This window comes from Perissodus microlepis, chromosome 17, assembly GCF_051167445.1.
Source record: "Perissodus microlepis isolate ML-2025 ecotype Zambia chromosome 17, ASM5116744v1, whole genome shotgun sequence".
NCBI classification, from domain to species: Eukaryota; Metazoa; Chordata; class Actinopteri; order Cichliformes; family Cichlidae; genus Perissodus; species Perissodus microlepis.
Window position 1 is genome coordinate 12,220,493 of NC_140477.1, and position 21,223 is coordinate 12,241,715.

The 21,223-nt window shown below is 40.7% G+C and overlaps 1 protein-coding gene across 9 annotated transcripts in view; it reads left to right on the plus strand.

The window, feature by feature from the left end:
• Positions 1-21,223, plus strand: part of pcloa (piccolo presynaptic cytomatrix protein a) — a 58,156-nt gene that overhangs the window by 30,792 nt on the left and 6,141 nt on the right. For 2 of the 9 annotated variants that reach the window (XM_084910984.1, XM_084910988.1), the window contains exons 6-23: positions 55-1,583; positions 2,197-4,258; positions 5,752-5,799; positions 6,413-6,495; positions 6,692-6,767; positions 8,513-8,638; positions 10,512-10,620; positions 10,964-11,028; positions 11,464-11,648; positions 12,376-12,426; positions 12,589-12,719; positions 14,086-14,112; positions 15,170-15,263; positions 16,467-16,538; positions 16,626-16,872; positions 17,450-17,707; positions 20,099-20,240; positions 20,395-20,456. In XM_084910984.1, coding sequence (XP_084767110.1) covers positions 55-1,583; positions 2,197-4,258; positions 5,752-5,799; positions 6,413-6,495; positions 6,692-6,767; positions 8,513-8,638; positions 10,512-10,620; positions 10,964-11,028; positions 11,464-11,648; positions 12,376-12,426; positions 12,589-12,719; positions 14,086-14,112; positions 15,170-15,263; positions 16,467-16,538; positions 16,626-16,872; positions 17,450-17,707; positions 20,099-20,240; positions 20,395-20,456 — 5,367 coding nt within the window. Of the gene's footprint in view, positions 1-54; positions 1,584-2,196; positions 4,259-5,751; positions 5,800-6,412; positions 6,496-6,691; positions 6,768-8,512; positions 8,639-10,511; positions 10,621-10,963; positions 11,029-11,463; positions 11,649-12,375; positions 12,427-12,588; positions 12,720-14,085; positions 14,113-15,169; positions 15,264-16,466; positions 16,539-16,625; positions 16,873-17,449; positions 17,708-18,845; positions 19,035-20,098; positions 20,241-20,394; positions 20,457-21,223 lie in introns of all 9 variants that reach the window. The other 7 variants (XM_084910986.1, XM_084910991.1, XM_084910987.1 and 4 more) reach the window with 5 other exon arrangements.

The following is a 21,223-nucleotide window of genomic DNA, read 5'->3' on the forward strand; positions in this document are numbered from 1 at the left end:
CAATTAATAATTCTGTAATACTGGGACTGAAATGATATCTTTGACTTTTGACAGGTGAAGCTGTTGACTACTCCAAGAAAGGAACTTACGCTGGAATGACAATTCCTCCCTATTCTCAAGATAGAATCACAAGTGCTGTTGGCACACTCTTTGGTACAAGCAGTGTTTTGAGATCATCAAATGGAGTGGTTTATTCCTCTGTCGCAGCTCCAGTCCCATCTACATATGCCATTACCACCCAGCCAGGGTCCATATTTAGTACAGCATACAACACCCTGTCAGGTATGCATACCAGCGACACCATGCCTTCTCTTTCCAACCTCCAGAACCTACCACTTACTCGATCCCACAGTTTTCTATCCACCATCTCTACTACTGCAGCAGAAGAACAAGCAGATGCCCCACTCAATCTAGAGATATCTAGAGGAGGCACTACTGCTGGTGATGCTGCAACTACTGCAGCAACTTCTTTATCGCTTGACACCTATACTGATGCATCTCTGGAGGCTATAGCTGCTTCACTGGAAGCGCTTTCTTCACCCATGGTTCCTGGAGACAGCCAGTATCAGGCAGAGCGCGAGAGACTAGAAATGGAAAAACTCAAGCAACAGCGCCTGGCTGAGGAATTAGAATGGGAACGGCAGGAAATTCAGCGGTTCCGAGAACACGAACAACTCATGGTGCAAAAGGAACTGGAGGAGCTGCAGGCCATGAAACAGCAGATACTTGCCCAGCAAGAAGAGGAAAGACAGGCTCACCTTATAATGCAGAAAGAAACTTACGCTCAGCAGCAGCAGCAGCTTGAGCAGATTCAGAGACTCCAAGAGCAGCTCCGTCTGCAACTGGAAGAGCAAAAGCTTCGTCAGATGTACCCAGGTGGGGACATACAAGAGGCAGTTGTCTTAGGACCTGATGGCACTGTACTGGCCCGAAAGATCACAGATAGTGGGTGCCAGACAGATGAAGAGGATGAAGCAGTCAGCAAAGCTTACACAGCAGGTAGAAAAAAGAGAACTGCTAAAAAGAGCGTTGACAGTTGTGTGCAGACAGATGATGAGGATCAAGATGAATGGGAGGCTCAGAACAGAAGCAGACAAAGCCGTCCACGTACTGCCAGAGGTGATAGGGGTGGGCAGTCTGAGATGTCTCTTCAAGCCCACACTGAGATTTCTATACAAACTGATACAGATGGGAACATTAGAATGGATACCAGAATGGAGCTTTCAGATTCTGAAAGGACCTCACCAAAGAAACGACCTACCCCCTTAGAAATAGGGCAGTCTGCTAACCTCAAAGCTGATTCTTCTACTCTTCAGGCCCCTCCAAAATCCCCCAAAGTGCTCTATTCCCCTGTATCCCCTTGTATCTCACCAAGCAAATCCCTTGAGTTTGTGTCTTATGATAAATCCCTTGGTGATACAAGCCCACAAAACCTAAGAGGAAGTCCTGATCCATCAAAAGCCTCTCCAGCAAGTCCCAGAGGACAGAAATCCATGCAGAGATCTATGTCTGATCCTAAGCCCATGAGTCCAACAGGAGAAGAAAGAGCAACATCTGGAACCCAGTATGGTGAAGGCTATACTGTAAGTACTACCATCGTAATTGACATAAATCCAGGAAGCAAAACCACAAACCAAAAATATGAATTTATTTTAACTTTCAGATGGTGTGATCTGTGTTTAAACTTTTCTTTTGGTTGATTAATTTTGACATTTCTGGAGAGTTATCTTCAGCTTAATCCCATTTCTAGGTAAAATATCATGGAGTATTGTAGTCAGTTTTCTGCCTGGGCAATTCACCACTGAGAATCTCATACATACATAAACAGTTGGAAATAAGCTGAGGTTGCAGGAAACACTGAGCTGTCAGAGATCCATCAAGGGTTTGTGAATAAATTATTTCTTGTGCAACAGTAGTGTGGAATATTTATGGGCAGAAATACATATGTTACTGTTACCTAGAAAAAAGGTAATCAATAATTTGTCTTTCAATCACTCTACTACAATACATCCTTATAGAGGAAGACTATCAAACAACTTAAATTTATACAGTTTGCTCTGTTTTAATTACTCATATAAAATGTAGCAGTTATCACTAATTAATTTATCTGAGTAACATATTGTTTATGAAGCTGAAGGCTCCTTAAACAATTATTTTGGGAACTAAACTACTTTTACAACACTTTTTTTCCTACAGGGCAAAGGCTCAGGTGGTACACCAACAGGGACTCAAAAGAAGGTGAAGAGGACTCTCCCAAATCCTCCATCAGAGGATGAGTCAACAACCACTGGACAGACAGCATATAGCACTGGCTCAGCCCGTCGAAGAATGTGCCGTAATTCCAACATGGCACGCGCCAAGATCCTACAAGACATTGATCGAGAGCTAGATCTGGTGGAGCGCGAGTCTTCCAAGCTCCGCAAAAGACAAGCAGAATTAGATGAGGAGGAGAAAGAGATAGATGCAAAGCTAAGATACTTGGAGATGGGCATTAATCGTAGAAAGGACGCACTGCTTAAAGAAAGAGAGAAGAGGGAAAGGGCCTACTTACAGAGTGTTGCAGAGGACAGAGACTACATGTCAGACAGTGAGGTTAGCAACATTCGAGAGACTAGAGGAGGTGGTGAGGATGAGGAGATTGAAAGTCATGGTCTTGAACGTCCCAGGACAGCTCCTCAGTCAGAATTGGATGACTTTGTCCCACCGCAAACCAAGCACGAGTATGGAAAATACTCTCAGTACCAATACGCTCAAAGTCAATTTCAGCAGTCTCTCTACCAGACACCTCAGTCCTACCAGTCTCATTCAATCTACTCCTCTGTCCCTTCGCTCACTACCTCCCAGCAGCAGAGTTACCACCAAATGCTTTTGTTGCAGCAGAAAGCTGCGAGACAAGCAGCCCTACTCTCAGAGCTCGATGCAACGAAATATGATGTCATTAGCCGTCAGCCTGATCCCACTTCATCAGCTTACCTTGGTGTTAAGTATGACAAATATGGGAATCATCTTGATCTCAGAGCCTTAGAAGTGGGAAGTATAGCAGGTAGCCCAATGTCAGCTGTCTCTGATTCCTACTACACAGATGTAGATCACCACACACCTCGAAGTTACATGCTGCTGGAAGATGCTGCAGAACTAGCTAAAGGCTCCACAGGTCTGTCCTCATCTTATAGTCTGGCTGAGAGGGAGCTGGCAAAGGCAGAGAAACTGCTTCGTAGGAGTGCTGCTGATCTGGGGTCTACTGACTATTTGGGATCCACGTCCAGACTTCATACCTTTGGAAAGACCCCTGACGAAGAGGATACCATGGAGGAACCCTATGAACTGAAACTTTTAAAGCAGCAGCTTAAGCAAGAGTTTAGGAGAAGTACAGGTGGGACTGAAAACTTAGAACAATTGACAGGTCTCTCACAGCACTACTATACACCAAGCTCTAGCATCTCTGGTTACTCTCAGAGACACTATCCAAAGTCAGAAAAGTATAGCATCAGTCGACTTACTCTTGAGAAGCAGGCAGCTAAACAACTCCCAGCATCTATGTTGTACCAAAAACATAAGACACCACTACTAGATCCTAAAATCTCCTCCAAGTATTCCTCTATTACAGACAGTAGAGGTTTAGAGACTGACTATACTAGCTATTTGGGGTCCACCAGTGCATCCCCAAGATCCAGCCGTCTCTTGCAAGATGAGATTACCTTTGGTCTTCGGAAGAATATTGCAGAGCAGCAAAAGTATTTAGGATCCACCCTGGGTGCTAACTTGGCTGGGTCACTTAACTTGAGTCAGAGCTTGGGTTTGGATTCTGCCTATCCTAGTGGTAGTCGTTCAAGACCATCCTCCAGGCCCACATCTTGCTATGGCCTGGACTTGTCTATCAAAAGAGACCCATCAAGCTCTTCACTCAGGCTGAAAGGAGATAGTGAAGCATCTGGAGACGGCCCAAATTATCAAACCCCATCTGGTCGCACCAAACCTACTAGCCTTCCCATTGTCCAAAGTGGGCGCGGCAGAATACCCATAGTGGCCCAGAATTCAGAAGAAGAGAGTCCACTGAGCCCTGTTGGGCAGCCTATGGGTATGGCCCGTGCATCAGCGGGACCTCTGCCTCCCATCTCAGCCGATTCAAGGGACCAATTTGGTTCTTGCCTTTCATTGCAAGACTCCCAGCAGCAGCAACATATCAGGGAAGAGCCAACAAGGGGTAGGAGTTATGTGCTGCTGGATGATCTTCAGGGCACCATGTCAGATAGCGAAGGTAAAAAACAGACTTGTTACACTGCCACTTCTTTCCTAATTAGTGTTTCATCATTAACACTTTTTGGTTATGGTTTGTCTTGCATGAATTTATTACTAAAGTGGGTAAAATATAGCTTGTGTTTCTTCATTCAGACTCAGCATGTCTTTTGAGGTGTTTTTGTTTTTCCTTTGCATTCTGTTGAATGTGTCTTCTTATTCCTTTCTAGTGCAAGTACATTTAATATTGAGTTCCTTTGTGCATGCAAATCATTTGTAAACTTTTCTGTTTCCTATAGACTTGAATGTATCTTTATGTATACACTGTTTTCTATTTTCTGTTCTATTCTCATCCCAATTATTGTGTAACATCTTCCTATATGAGTTCACTGCACTGTACAGTCTGACATCCTGTTTCAGATACATGAAAGGCGTCCCCCAAGAAATACAACTTTAAAACTCAACATGATGTCACACGTAGCTGTTGAAATGCTTGAAGTATTTTAAATCCTTCTAATTAAGCATTTAGACGACAGTAGTATGTTGATCCTTTAAAATAGATCACATAGAGAAAATGTTTTCCCTGTAAATGATGCAATGAAAAAAGTGCCTTTGCCACTCAAAAAGTTCGATTCCTGTCAGTTTCAGTCAATTCCTCTTAAGCATAATAGTGTCCTGTCTGCATTTACATAGCCAGTAATATATAAATATATATTTTTGGATTATTGATGTACAATGTGAATACAGGATATTTACTTAGTTATTCAATGATTGCGTTTAACTTTCTACTAGTACCCAGTAAGACTAAACTATAGGAAGATTTAAAATGTTTTTGTTTTGTTTTGTTTTGTTTTGTTTCATTTTGTTTGAAATGCATGATATTTGTTTGCAATACTTCTGTGTTAATAAATATAAAACTGTTACATGCATGTCTTGTCTTAAATATCTGCTTTTGTGCACTGTGATACATGAGTGATTTTATGCTGCATGAAATGCATGCATGCCTCCTTCATGTAAGAAGATCACCGAAAATCTGATCATTTGATTAACTTCTGTTAAGCAAACATAGTTCATTATTTTTTCTGCAGCTTCTACAGGTGAAAGCAAATGAGCTGTCATACATATGAGGACAGTGTTTTTTTCTGAAACAGTGGTTGAAAAGCACTATTACAACAGGAAAGGGGAAAAAACATTATTGTTGCCAGCACTTGCTGTCGTGATAGAAGTGGTTCGCAATAAATCATGCGTTTCAAAAACGACTTCTATAAAGCAGCTCTAGAACTTCTAAACTTTAAGCTGAGGACAATGTATTACTAAAACAGGATGCAAAATGGGCTGTCATTAAGTGCAAACTACATTCATAGTAACATTTCCTATCTTTTTGTTTCATATGCTTAAAGATGCCATGTCTGAGTTGTCTTGAATGCAGTTTAATTATTTACCTATTGATTCATATGGATCCCAATATTTTATTCATACTTTATAATACATTAAACCCGTTTGCCTTGATTGCAGCCCTAAGTGATTCCCTGATGGCTTTGAACAGAGACGATGCAACCAATGGTAGAGTATTAGTTCAGTTCTCTACGCTAATATATTAACTTGCACCACAAATAAAATGCATATCAACAAAATGGTGTCTAAATGTTGGGGAGGTTTAAGACATTTCGAATTTGGAAATACAAACAATACTTATATTGGAAATTTAAAACAAATTTAAATGATTTTACATTTTTTACAATTTTCATAAGATTCATCACACACTTGTTGGGGAGGAGACTCATTCACCTTCCTAACAACTGGAGAAAAATTATATAAATATACCCAACATTTACATCTATCGACAAGTATGGCAAGATAGATTTAGTTTATGCTACTGTGTTGTACTAATAGTGCTTTAATCGTTCTCAATCTACCTTATTTTCTGTGCATACATATGGAATTGTTTTGGTTTTTGGCATCGTTTTCCTACTTTGCAAAAAGTGTAACAGATTAAACTTCTGTTTGGCTCATATTTTTTCCTCATATTTTTTGGAACCTAACAACTAATATGTAGACGTTTTTTCAATGGCATGTAATCACCTTTAAATGACCTGATAACCATCCTCTGTAAGTGGATGAAAAAGTCCAGATTCTCAGATTGGTTTTGAAGCTGTGCTTGTTTTTATCCCTGAAGCCTACCACCTTAGACGGGAAGAGACAGATTGGTTTGACAAACCGAGAGATGGGCGGTCGGAGAACGGACAGGAGAAGAGACAGGTGAAAGAGGAAAAAACACACATACACTGTAGTAAAGTTCTCAAAGTGTCATCTATGAAATACCAAGCTGCATGCATCCACATGGAATCATCTTGATATATATAAATATATATATAAATATGTTGCATGAATGGTGTATGGTTTTTGTATAGTAGCACAAGGCACTTAACGTCTTACCATTGTGTATGGGCCATAGGGAAAAGGTCCATACTACCCCTTCCCTCACCTCAGGGTCAAACTGCAGAGGGATCCTAAAGACCGCAGTGTCTCAGGTAAAGTAACACAGTTTACAGGAGCATCATGTTAATGGTAGAGTGACTGACTATACAGTCAGAAAGGCATGTATGTTCATGTGTTATTGACTGTTGTACAGTCAGTCAGGAATGCATCAAATATAATTAGGAATAAGAGTGTTATAAAATAAATGAAATAAAAATATTTACAAAGGATGGACAACAAAATATGCATAACAAAATATAGACATTAACCTAGATCTATTTGGGTTTACAGAGCATGACTAGTTAGCTTAATGCATATTACTTAATATTCAAGCCAAATCTCAGCAAACTAGCAGGTCACTTTGCTAGCCTATATGTTGCATCACACAACTCTTCCAGGCTCAAAGCAGCCCGGCATTTCATTTCCTGGCTTCCCTTTCGATTTGGCTCTCCTCCACGCTCATCAGTCATTGCCATGCTCAAAATGGAGTATCCCTCACACTCAGGATTATCTTATGCAATTAACAAGCAGCCCAGAAAGGAAGCGTTTTGTTTACTAGCGCCCAGTGCTGAACTGAATCATTTTGCTGCAATGTTTTTGTTCTGGCTTCAATAACCATAAAAAATGGTTTCATGGTTCAAAATTAGTAAGGTTTCTGTTTTTGCGTAATTGAAAGCCTCTTTATGTAGGCTGAGAAAATCAATACAAGGGTAGTGGTTTAATCTGGCTAACAGTGTACTGTGTGTAGACAGTGTGCTGCCTACATATGACCTAAACTGCTGCTGGACACAGAAAATCTGCAAACAAAATGATGCACACATTTCTTTAAGACTGTGATTTAAATAAACATATCAATTTAAGCTATTAAGCTTTACCTGGAGTTTAGCTGGGTTTTCTCATCAGTTTTGGATTAAGCATCTAGTAATTTAAGTTTCAGAGACTGCATCAAAGTGCATATATTTCAGTCAAAAGTTTACAGCTAGCCAAAACCAGCAAGTATGCTATAATGAGCTTTAGCTTTAGCTTTGGCTAGTTCTGGCTAGCTCCCTAGCTTAATTCCCACTCCCACGATATCTAAACCCATAACTTTTAGCTACATTTTACCTGCTTATCTCTGAAAAATTATTGTATTTTTAGTAAATAACTTACATGTTTAATTTGATACAAAATATCAAATTACAGGCTTAATTCTATTTTGACTATAGACAGTATAAAAGATGGGCACAGCTACATCACCTTTTGGTTTGTGAAGTCTCCTTAGGAGCCTCGAGATGAGGATTTTCACCATGTTGGTCTCAAAACTTAGAGGTTTTGAGAAAGGGGCACGTCTGGCTGTGAAACTGCATGCTCATTGGGCGTTGACTCGTGAATCACAAGTAGTTAGCCAATGAGCTTATTTCTAATAATCCTCAGTTCTGGAACATGGTATGACAAGGGTTTAGAAAATGGACCTAATGCTTTATTAAATATGGTCTAAAACAAGTGACTGAGATTCAAAACTGACTCAAACTCAAAAGCACTTTTCCCTTTTTTTGAAACCATAGGCATTGCCCCCTTGTGGCCATTAAAAAGAATTCAGGTCATGCCTTTTATACAGTCTTTATTTTGTCTGACTCTGTAGTCAGTGTATTTGGCTTTCTACATAATAGTCACACTTTTATGTTATTTGGCTGTTTTGGTGAGTTTATTTTTGTGTACAGTCATACAAAAGAAATCATATATTGAATTATAAATGTTGTAGACTGTGGGCTACTTCTACCATAAACACTCACCAGTCTTTCTTTTGGGGCATTAACAGGAAATGGTCTGGGTATCCGAGTGGTCGGAGGAAAAGAAGTCCCTGGTAGTAATGGAGACATTGGAGCATATGTTGCCAAAGTGTTACCTGGTGGAGCGGCAGAACAAACAGGAAAGATTCTTGAAGGTAAGCTCTTTCATCTAATTAAATCTCTTATTGTGAAAATTAAGTAGAGTAAATGGAGTGTAACTACAATGTGACTGATAACTCACTAGTCTTGTGTCATACAGTTAAGGGGTGCCATAAGGTATTGTGCGATACAAAATTAAGATACAAAATGTGTCAGTCTTCTCATATAAAATTCAACAAGCAAGCCAAACAAACCTTTTCTTCACGCGTGTAATTTGGGTGCATTTACATCTTTGGTTGTTCGCAGCTGACAGACTGACAGAATCAAACATGTAGTTGGAGTGAGAGAAACAGGGAGATTACAAAAATAGGTCTTCATTTGCATTTAGCTTTATCACCTGCAGGCGACGGGCCATGACTGACATTTGGTCATGAGAGATGAGAACCAAAAACAAGAAGCTTATGGGTGTTGAGTGTTTAAACCAGCAGTTATATTTGTATCATTTTATTATCATTTTTCACCTTTTGACTAATTGGAATGGAGATAGAACCTAATGGCTGTGTCATGATAGCAGAGTTATTTTCTTAACAAATCTATTGTATTATTTGATGACTGTTCTAAAATACAAATCATTATATTATAGTTCTTAACCCACAGATATGGCCTTTTTTTAACAATAAATTGCGTGTTTTGTGTGTAACAGGAACACATTATATTGATTTTTACATAGGGGAGTATGAGATCAGTGAACTCCTAGTCATACTCACATGAAGGGTGTCACACAATCAGTAAAGCTTGAGTTTGGACAGTTTAGACGTGTAGAATCCATCTGCCTGTACTCTGAGGATGTGTTTATGTGCACTTGAGCATGACCACTTGCTGCTCTTGTTTACCTCTCCTCCTGTTTCCTTTTTATTGTTGTACATGGCTGCTTTATTTTGCTTTAACGCTCTCCACTTTTTTGTAAGCACACTATAAAGGGTTCCAGAGAGAACAATGCCATGAAAAGATAGAAATATGATACTGAAAGTTGTTCTTTAAGTCAAAGGCCAGAGGATTCAACAACATTCTACAGAGCAATTGTGTCATGCATTTTATTCTAACACAGAGAAAAAACTAAAACTGTTAGCGGCTGCTGTAGTCCAAGAGTCAAGGTACATCTGTGGTGCCGTTAGCCAGACACCTCAACCATAATAACACCCGTAACCCTGTCATCAACACCGAGCAGAATGGCTGCAAATTACTTCGGTTCTGCCAGTGTGAACACGATGCCTCACTCTGTCTGGTGCGAATATGGAGAAACGTTGTCAGATTCAACAGGGGTAGAGGCTCTGTGTCTCAGAATGACACAGTGTGTGTATGAATGGGTGCTTGTTTGATCGCTGGAATTCAACCTCCAAAAGCTACTATATACAGTTCAAGGGTGTTGATGAATAATACCAGTGTGGGAATACAGTGTACTCTAGCTTTCGTGTCACATATGCACGCAGCTCGAGAGTACCGTCGAAAACAGAGGACCTTCCTGATGAGCTGTTTCAATCCGTGTAAGTCCTGCCAGCGTGCAGGGTGTGTTTTGGAGCATGTGGTGGGTTTGCTGTGCTGAGTGGAATATCACTGCGCTATTTTATATATAGAAATGATCAGCCTGTCCTGGGAAACATCTGTCACTGCTAAAGCAGGTTGGAGAAAAGTGTATTTGATTGTAAACTATATATTTTTAAGATTAAACAGACCCTTTTACTCTGCTTGCTCTTAACTAATAACTAATGACTAAAATGAATGGACTGATTTTTTTAAATCATTTGATTGTTTTATGAGATAGGTTTTGATTCCTTTTTTTATTTAGAGGGATGCGTCTGTACAGCACTGGATATGGGAAAATACAGGATCAATATTGATTGCTCTTCTGGGTGTGCAAATCGTATATAGGAATGCAGGTCCTGGAGTGGAATGGTGTTCTTTTGACGGGGAAAACCTATGAAGAGGTACAAGGGCTCGTTGGACAGCCATGCAATGAGGCAGAAGTGTGTGTCAGACTGTGAGTATAACCTGTGTCACTTGCAATCTTTCTCTTGTGCACTCTGTTCAACCCGCCATAGTGTCATTCTTGTCTTTTCTTTTCTTTTCTTTATATTTAAGATGGATCATTTTAACCTCTTCATGACTTTAATGTTGCCCCATGTCTAATATTTAAAAGCTAGTCTTAATCACTAGCTTTGCTGTCCTGTTTTTTAATTAACTATTGTCACATCATTTTTTTCTCCATTTCTGTGATGTTTTCGTGGCTTTTCTAGTACCTTTTTTTTTTGTCTTTTTTCCTTGTCATTTAATTCCTTTAGTTTCACTTTTCAGAAATGTATGAAATGTAATTTTTCCAACAGGGATCTCAACATGTTGGCAGAGTCTGAGGGTTCCCAGCACCTAGATTTCCAGGAGCACAGCAAAGGTAAGTTGTTACCTAATTATTTTTATTATAATTTCAACTGGAACTGATTCCACTGATTTGTCCTCACTGCTGTTCCTCCGTCCTCAATTTTTCCCTATTAACTTTTGTCTCTTGTTATTTTCAGATGCTCTTCTCATATCGCTTTTTATCTTCAGCTCTCTTTTTTCTCTCAAGTTGAGCCATGTTTTTTTTTTCTGTGGCCTAGTTCCTCAGTCTGTTACACAGAACAGTTCTGGAAACATGCGATTGTTTTCACAGAGCTGTCACTTTAATATTCACTTTTCTTTTCCATTGAATTTGACTTGGAAGTGAATTGGGTTAAGAGCCATAGTGATGATTCATTTGGTCCCTAGACAGATCATTGTCAAGATCCTTTGGTTTGTTATGTGCAGTGATGATGATCTGTACTCATAGCCATATGTGTTAACTTTCTAGGTGACAGACCTCCCAGATCTCCAGGTGTTGATCCCAAGCAGCTAGCGGCCGAGCTGCAGAAAGTGTCACAGCAGCAGGCTCCACTGTCCACCTCCTCCTCCAGCCTGCCTGCCACCACTTCAGCAACTTCCAGCCCCGGTCAGCCAGGATCCCCCTCAGTCAGCAAGAAACGTCACAGCAGCAAGGCGAGTTTAGAGGCACGCTATCAATCGCATTCTTTAAGTTTTAGGCAGCCAAGCAAACATGTCAACCCCAGCCACAATACACAGATACCGTAGAGCATGCTATTCACACAGGCTTTTTTAGCTTACCCACAGTTGCTGCAAATCTGCAAGCTGCTTTGCAACCAACCTTCGCCCCAGCTCCTCCTTTTCTCCTTTGCTGTTTCTGACTCTGTGTCACAACCTTTGATATTGATGCTTGCTCTATCCATGTAAATCCATGGAGATGGAAGTACATGGTCTTCTTTTGACTACAGCAGTCCTGGCTGCACCGTAAGCACCATTAAGATTGCAATATTGAGTTTCTGGGAAATTTTATTTTGAAGCTATACCTCTGTCTGCAGAGAGTTTCTGAAGAGCTCTTGTAAACTTTGTTTTAACGTTTGCTAGTAGTTGTCTTTGATTTCATAAGAGATATATCTACCTCTAACTCAATATGAATTTAAGATGTGTATAATATAATTATTTATTAGTTATAATTAGGTAACAGTATATGTCTTTTTTAAAGGATGTCAATTATCTGAAGGGATCCCTGAAACAGATGCACAGATTCTATGATTCTGAGACTTCACAGTTTAGCCTAAAGTGCAGCATAAAGTACTGTACACCACCTTATAATCAGCTACCAGTACACACAAAAGTTCCACCTACACTTTTGTCTGTTTCACCGTGTTGTTTTCATCTTTTACAGATTGCAGAGGGAACAAAGAGCCAATCCCACCCTGTATCCGGAGAGATACAGGTTTGTGACACAAAACTATTACTGTAAATCTGTAATCTGTGTAGATTTAATTCTAAGAGTATAGAATCTGAGTAGATGGATGTTATTTTTGCTAAAATTAGATAGATGCAAGACTAAAATGCAGCCGAATCTATTGTAATTCAGTTGTGTTTCTTTTTGCAGCTTCAAATCCACTATGACAAGCAGCTTGGCAACTTGATAGTTCACGTCCTGCAGGCCAGAAACCTTGCCCCGCGGGATAACAATGGCTACTCCGATCCATTCGTTAAAGTGTATCTCCTGCCAGGGAGAGGGTGAGTTAGTAGTGTTTAGACTGAAAGCACATGTTAAGGATTTCAGAGCTAGAACAAGTAATTAAGTATACAGATTTTCAGAAGCAGTAGCAGCATTCTAGCTAAGATCTTTTTTTCCATCTAGGCTACACAGACAGCCAGTCTGTTAAGCAGTAACTTAGTTTCCATTCATTTTAAAATCGATGTACAATTGATTTTGGCTTATCATGACATCATTCAATGTGCAACACGTGGATGTTCCTGATATGAACTCCATAACGCCTATGTGCTACTATGCATAAGGTTGTCTTTTATTTTGACATAGTATAAGTCCAAAACTCAGCAGCCCATTTCTTTTGCTCCCGAATGGCATAAACATTATGTAAATATAATGAGGCACTTGAGTTGCCCCTGTTGATGTGTGTTCCACTGTAGGTGTGAGTGCAGTCAAAATCAATAGCTCTCATATTTATATGCAATACAATCCAGACTCCTGCTTAAATCTACTGCTCCCTTTCCCACTGTGATTGCACTGTAATGCAATTGACTCTCCCACCTTCTCTTCGCCATGAGATGAGGTCCCTCGAGAGAATGTTTTTTGTTTTTTTCCAGGGATCATTTCAGATAAAAGTAATAATATACTGTATAGCTGTGGGGTTTTTAGCTGCCACTCTCACACGCCTTCGGGGTGACTCATGCACCGATGCCACTGTGAGTTATGAATGGGTTTGGGGCTATGCTAAAGAAACTGAGAGAATGGCAGCCACAAGCCCTACGGCCACTTTAAAGTGGTTATGGAAACATGCACACTTAAAGGCATGTGTGCACATACTCGTGTATACCCTGTGTGTGTATACATGGAATCTCACAGCTATCAATGCCAGCTGCAATCCATAGAGAGGCTTTTCAGTTGCATCGCAGGTCTTCTGGCAACTACGTGGGACAGCGTCTCAATACTGAGAAGCCAGAAAAAAAAAACAGTGGGTTTTATTTTGTTTTACGTAAAACAAATGTTGAGCCTCCAGCTCTTGCAGCAGAAACTTCAAGAAATAAATCAGACTGCGCGATCTGGCTCATGAGTGACAGATCTCCACTCCGGTTGCCACAAGATCTGTCATGTGACCTGGGAGTCCTCTCAGCACACATACATGCAGTCATGTACACACTATAGCAAAATTTCTTTCCACCACTGCAGCAGACCGCAGCTTCCTGTTCATGCCCCTTTCTAAAAGGCACACTTGACAAATCACACGCTAAACCTAAGCTAAGTGTAGACTCAATCTCCCCTCACAGTCCACAGACACTTTTTGACCCGCCCCCCACCCTCCCTCTGACTATTGTTTCTGTATGTTGTTCTCTATATTTAATGCATGCTGGACCCCCTCAGTCAGGTCATGGTTGTCCAGAATGCCAGGTATGTGACTTGCCCACTTTGGCACTTTGGTTCTGTTTTGGTTGATAATTAGTTGTCACTTTGGTTAAGGCAAAAAAAGAGCAAGGTCAATTTCTCTCTGGAAGTTTATTGATAAAAGTCACTTAGTTCAGTCCTACTAACTCCTTTCAACCTGAATATATTTCCCTTAGTACCCATTATTTCATGATACTCTCTTTGGATGCCCCAGATATTATTATTTTACCATCTGTTTTCCTTACCACATATAAACTAATAGTCCCCTGTGTTGTTTTCAGAGCTAACTGTTGTCTTTTTCTGGTAGATGGTCTGTTTTTCCTTTCTAACCATCGTAATTTGAAACCCTAACATCGGCCCCAATACCCTAGATTTTGACCCTGTTTTGTTATTAAAATCCCTCAGTAATATCCTACATTGTGCCCTGACATCATAATGTACCCTCAGTGCCCTGCATCCACATCCAGTGTGCACTATTATTTTGCCCTACGGCCAATTCATACCATTGTTGTCCAGTATAGAGTAGATTGTCCCTGTCTTTTCCAACCTAACTCTTCCAAACTTACTCATATGCTACAGTCTGAACTCAAACCCTACACACTGCAAAAATATCCATGTCAACAAGTCATTTATTGATGCCCAGCATAACTTTTTCATGTGAAATATCTTAACTCAGAATAGGTAAAAAAAACAAACATTTGGTATACGGTCATTATGTTTGTTTTTGTCATTGGGACTATTGGTGCTTTTCTTCTTACTGGAGACCTGAAACATTTGTTCTTTCAATGCATCAAAATTCTGTGAAACTAAATGACTTGATGGGCATCGAAATGGACTTTTTTGCAGCACACCCTGACATCATACCCTGCTATCCATGCACATAGGCCCATACATTGTTACCATCCAAACAATGTGCATCACATTCATTCTTTTCCCTCTACTGTGACATTGTGCCCTACTCCAGTATCTTCTGCTCCCTGCAATGCGTAGGTTCACTGACACGCATGTTATTTGCATACATGTCGTTGACCAAGTGTGTGTTGCTGTGATGTGTTCCCCCCAGTGCCGAAAACAAGAGGAAGACCAAACACGCAGGCAAGACTATCAACCCTGAGTGGAACCAAACTGTCATCTATAAGAACATCCACCTGGAACAGGTACTGTGTGGTCAGAGACACTTGATTACACTAAAACGGTGTCTAGGTACACATGACACGTTTGAACCCTATTGGATTCATTTAGGAAATCTCACAATTTCGCAATGAAATTTTGTACACAGCCAGCAGCAAACCAAAATCTCCAATTCAAAGTGCACTTGAGCCAATAAATAGTCTCGTACATTCAAATTGTGAAATTTGTAGAAGAAATAAAATTTTTTACCACCCTATATAAAAAAAACTATTTTTCCACATCGTGAAATCCATACCCATGGGTTGCTTCTAAGCTTTATTTCTTCTAATTCGAGCCACTGAACTGGGCCTCACTGTACTGTGGTGTTGGTGCTTTTTGGAGAATTATTAATTTAATTATCTGACAAATACAGTAATATGACTCACTTTGTGTAATTGGGATTAATCATACCAACAATGTTTCCAAAACTTTTGTCTCCCAGCTTTGATTCTGTGTCTTTGCAGTGCACATATACAGTATCTGTAACATTTTTTTTAACTGTATGCAACCTGCTAACCAAGCTTGCTAACATTAGCTGATAACTTTGCTCTTCACTCTCACATCCAGATATAATTAGTAAGAAAATAGAATCAACTTATATTGCTTCCGTACATGGTGGTCTTTATATTGCTTAAATGTTTTAGGGTTTTTTCTTAGCAAACACAATTGTATCAGCATGATAACATCATAAGCTGGAAGTGTCTTCATCATGAGCTTGTTAGCATGCCCTGCCAAAGTACAGAGTAACAAAACCACTAGTACATGTAAACCGACACTATGAGCTCAGACACTTGTTATCGTACGCTGTTTTTTTAATGGCATTTTTCTATAACTCTGTAATAGTTCATATATGAATGGACAAATAAGAAAGCCCTCAACTGATTCATTTCCAGATTGAAAATAACAAAAAACTGCAGCACAATATACTGCTTTTTTTTTACTGCTTCTATGCCAACCTGTCATCGTTGCCACTGGTTTTCAGTGGAGCAGATGGATGTATCGCTGAGATTTATTATATCTGTTTAGATCCCATTTTAGATTCAGTGAGCCTGTATCAATCACAGCAAAACTGCCAACTTCTGTCGTCGTTTCTATTCGTTTTTCAGCTGCTTGAAGGCGAGAAACTGCTTTAACTTTAGCTTTAAACTTGAAACTTTTTTATGAACTCTTCAACTGTGTGTACATTTTAGCTTAAGAAGAAGACTTTGGAGGTGAGCGTGTGGGACTATGACAAGGGCTCCTCTAATGATTTCTTGGGGGAGGTAAGCTCCTTTGATATTATATTTTATACATATATGAATCCATAAAGGTTTTCTATAACTTTTGAAAACTTTTCTATTTGCTTGTAGGTGCTTATTGATCTGTCCAACACTGCCCAGCTGGACAACATCCCGCGGTGGCTCCCTCTCAAGGAGCAGAGCGAGGGGGACCACCACAGACGCTCGCACTCAGGCCAGGGTCGTCACAGTTCTTCTAAACCCTCCTCACAGCACTCCTCCCCTAAAACCACTGGCTCCTCGCATGATAATCAGGATTCCCCAAAATCATCTGTCATCAAGAGTCGAAGCCATGGGATCTTTCCAGATCCGGCCAAGGGTAGGACACGATGTATTCCCCTCACCTCGACTTAATCACCATCTTCCCCTAACAACACTCTGCTGCTTCTCTGCTGTTTCCTCGTCTCTGTAGTCTGTTCTTCTTTATCCCTTTCTTTCTCTTTTTTGCTTTCTTCCTGTCACTGCTCTCTCTATTTCTACCTCTACCTCTGTCCATTTTCTCTTTACAGTCTTGTCTCCTTTATTACCGCCACCTTCCTCTAGTCATTTTTGCACCCATTCTAGCTTTCGCTTCATGCTTTTTGCTTTCTCGTGGTCTGTTTTCTTGGTTGCCATGATGTCACCCTGCTTAGAGGCCTTGCCTTAGCTTCCCTCTATCTTTCTCCTAACACAGAGGGCAACATGGCCGTGGAAGGCTTTGAATGCTAGTTAAAAAATAACCTCAAAGTAACATCAAATTTAATGAGCACGATAGACTATAAGACACACTGGCTAGATTCAGTATCTCACTAGCCAGCAACTCAGCTCGTTGTGAGTGGTGCTCAACAGGTGACAACCACTAAGAAAAGCAAAAGGTAGCCTTTTTTTTGGTAATTTGGTGAATCTGGTTGTTTTAGACACACAGGTGCCCTCTATCGAGAAATCTCACAGTAGCCCTGGCACATCGAAGCCTTCCCCGTCCGAGGGCCAGAGCCAAAGCCACAGCCACGGACACAGCCAACACTCTCGCTCACACGGCGCTTCACGCTCCAGCAAAAGCGCAGCACGACAGCACCATCAGGAAAGCCTCAATGGAAGCAGAGGAGGCGCTGCCGTAGCAACGGGCGATGCCCAACAGCAGTCACAGCAGCAGCCGCCACAACGCCTCCAACCAAGTAAACCAAGACGCAAATAAAGCCTACGCAGCATGGCCTCCTGGCACTCATCTGTTCTACCTTTTTGTAATTTTTTTTTTTTTCCGTTCCTTTATTTCCTTTTCCTTACTTAGTTTCCCCTCACTCCTCACACTCTCTGGTTCTCTTCAGCATTGTATCCACAGTGTGTCAACCTTTCATGGCTTCTCTTCTGTATGTATTCACAAGTGTCAGCAGCCAGCACCTCACCTGTATAGTAGCACACTGTCTTTGACCCTTACTTATTTTGACCTCCTTCCAAATACGCATAATGCTAGCTAATAAGTATCCAGTTCTAACTATTTAAAATCCTATTAGTGTTAAAAGAAAATATGTAATAAAGAGGCTTAAATGTACTTTAATGGAGTTAAACATAAATATTACCTTTTATTTTGACTGACATTAGCTTTTAATTTTAAGATGACAGTGTAAACAGTAGTAAATAAATGAAACAGAAAAAAGCAGATTTGCACAAGATGTTCAAACGAGCTTGGCGATAATGTCAGAGCAGCTCGCTCTAATGATGAAAGATAACTGATAAAACAGTTTCGTAACAGAGGACAGTTCATCAGGAAAATAATTCTTCAGAATTCAGAAAATGACTTTTGCTGCCAGCTAGAACTTAAATCATTTCATTTAAGTGATCCGACTTTAAAACCGAAGACAGTTGCAGTCCCCTCCCTTATATCATTTACCTATTTGGATTTTTACTTTGATTTTATTATTATTATTTTTTATTTTTATTTTTTGAATTCTATATAATTTCCTTTTTTGTTAACAAACAACGACCAGCTTTTCTGAAGCTCCTCCACCGAGATGGCTGTGCATGCAGTCCGCTACCCCCCCCCTCCCAACCCTTTTTTTTCTGTTTAAACAACTACCGGACCCACGATGCACCTCAGTAGATGCTGCACGCCCCACCCAATAGTGATGTGGGAGGGGCACTGCACACTGTGGCTGCATGTGATTGACAGTCAAGCTGGTTGCCATGATGAAGATAAACCGCTCTCTGAATCTCCATCTCGCTCCTCCCTCCTTCCAATTTGAATTCCGACACCATGACCTTTGTTTCCCGGCGTTGACCCCTTGACATCGTGCCTGTGAAACTAAACTCATCCAGGCCGAAGAGGCCGCCTCTCACTGAGGCACCAGAGACACAGCGTAGTGGGCGTGCTCACCATTCAGAGAGCCCAGTCTGACTGGCTGCCTGCCCTGCCATCGATTGTGTCGGCCAAAGGGAGCAGAGCAGACGGCAGACACCTGACCCTCAGGAAAGCCGTGTCAGAAGAGAGACCGCAGAGCACCGGAGGTGAGAGTTTGCCCAAGAGTCTCCTCTCTGTCGTGTGACTGAAGCACAGATGGAGCAAGGAGAGAAAGAGAGAGTGAGAGAAAGAGAGGATGCAGTACTACTAACGCACACCTGCAGAAAGAAAGAGGGGAATATTCATAAAAGAGACAGGAAGATAGAGAGAAAGTTGCACTCAGCCACATCACCACAGATTCATGCACACACGGCACACACTTTTCTTGAAGGCCACTGACACAGTTCACTAATACCAGGAAGTCAATATCCAAAACTGTGAGATGAGTCATTGAATGTTAACACTTTGCCACTGCCACATCTGCTGCATCATTAAACTGTTATTAGTGAGCTTTTTCGCAATCCGGCATTGATGCCGTGTTGAGTGGCTTGAAAGAAAAACGTGTCGGCATGGATCCTCTCGTGCACCGCATCCACGCATCTTACTTCATTCATACTCTTATCACACTGCCTGATCAGCAGTTTGAGAGCAAAAAAGCTAAAACATTTAAAATCATCTAAAATATCCTGCATTAAACAGTTAAAAAGATTATAAAGAGACAGTCGTAAACATTCTTTAAAGTCCCGAAAATATGAAACTGAAGCACACTGAGGCAGTTTCACTTAAACTTGAGGAATCGGAACGCGATTCTTATTTCATGTAGACGACTAACGATGTCAGTGGAGTCTTCGTGTCTCTTGTTTAGTCTGCATAAACATATACATGTGATATCGCTCTGGTTCTATGTGTGCGTTTTAAGTTTTAAATTTTAAATGTGACTTTTTACTGTCTTGTCTTTGCCGAGAGAAAGATGTCTGTCCATGTGCTTTTCGCTAGTCTTCAGTGTTTGTGTGCTATTCATTGCGATCCAGTACTGTGTGCTTTAAAGTAGCTTTCTCTTTGACTTTAGCAAAAACTTTTTTTATAGCAGATTTCCACTGCTGCAAATAAGTAATGCTACCTGGCCCATGTTTTTTTCTTTTTTTAATTATTGGAACCAACCGAGGAGGGGAAGGGGCAATTTTTCTTTCTTTGTCTTTGTCGTGATGGGTGTGGTGATATCTATGCACAGCTCGGTCAACCTACAAATCAGGAGATGCCCCGGTCACAGCAGCCTCGTTAGATAGTGGCTTGAGCGGCAGCGCCTACAGCCTACTGGACGAGGAAGCAGAGGCAAACGAGGTGGACAGTGCTATCTTCCAAGTGCCCCGATTGTGAGTCAATTTATTTATCCCACAAAGAGCGGCACTTTAGCATTTTAAACATGTTAATTTGCTTAACTATTCCTCGCTGTACTAAAGATATACTGTACTACATTGTAATATGCTATGCACTTAAATAATTTATATATTTTTTTCTCTTCCTCAGTGGAAAGATCCCAAATGGCACAGATGTGATAAAATCATCACTGGGACACAGTGACACTGAAGGTTGGGCATGTATCTGTTATACAGTAAATGTTTTTTGTGTGTGTTTTTGGTGTATTCATTACAACATTCATGACATGATTATCTAAGAGTGCAATTAGCAAATGGCTCCTGAAGTTTGCATGACCAACATTTAAACTAGTCCCTTGTTGTTATGTGCCATAAAGGGGTTGGACATGGTAGGCACCTACTGACAGGTAGCATTTAAATAAGGCTCACCTGGTATTAAATGAGCTCAAACTGTACCAAGAAAAGTGCCCTATGCCATTTCACCACATCAGCCTGAACCATTGATATAACCACACACTACATCTATACTTTTATCTTGATTCTGACCCTGCGGTCTAAATGTTGCGGCAGATATCAAGACACACCAGTCAAATTAGGCAATATTTTTCCAATCTTTTGTCCAATTGTGTGCAAATTGTAGCCTCAGTTTCCGGTTCTTAGCTGGCGGCTGAGTGACAGTCGGTGTGGTCTTCTGATGCTGTAACCCATCTCCTTCAAGGTTGGATGTTTTGTGCTTTCACACAAACGTCCAACCTTGGAGAAGATGCTCTTCTGCATACCTTGGTTGTAACAAGTCGTTGTTTGAGTTATTGGTGCCCTAACTATCAGCTTAAAGCAGTCTGGGCATTGTCCTCTGAACTCTGGAATCAACAAGCTTTTTTTCCCAAAGAATTGCTGCTCACTGGATATTTTTTATATTATATTCCGACCATTTTCTATAAATCCTAGAGATGTTTGTGTTTGAAAATCCCAGTAGATCT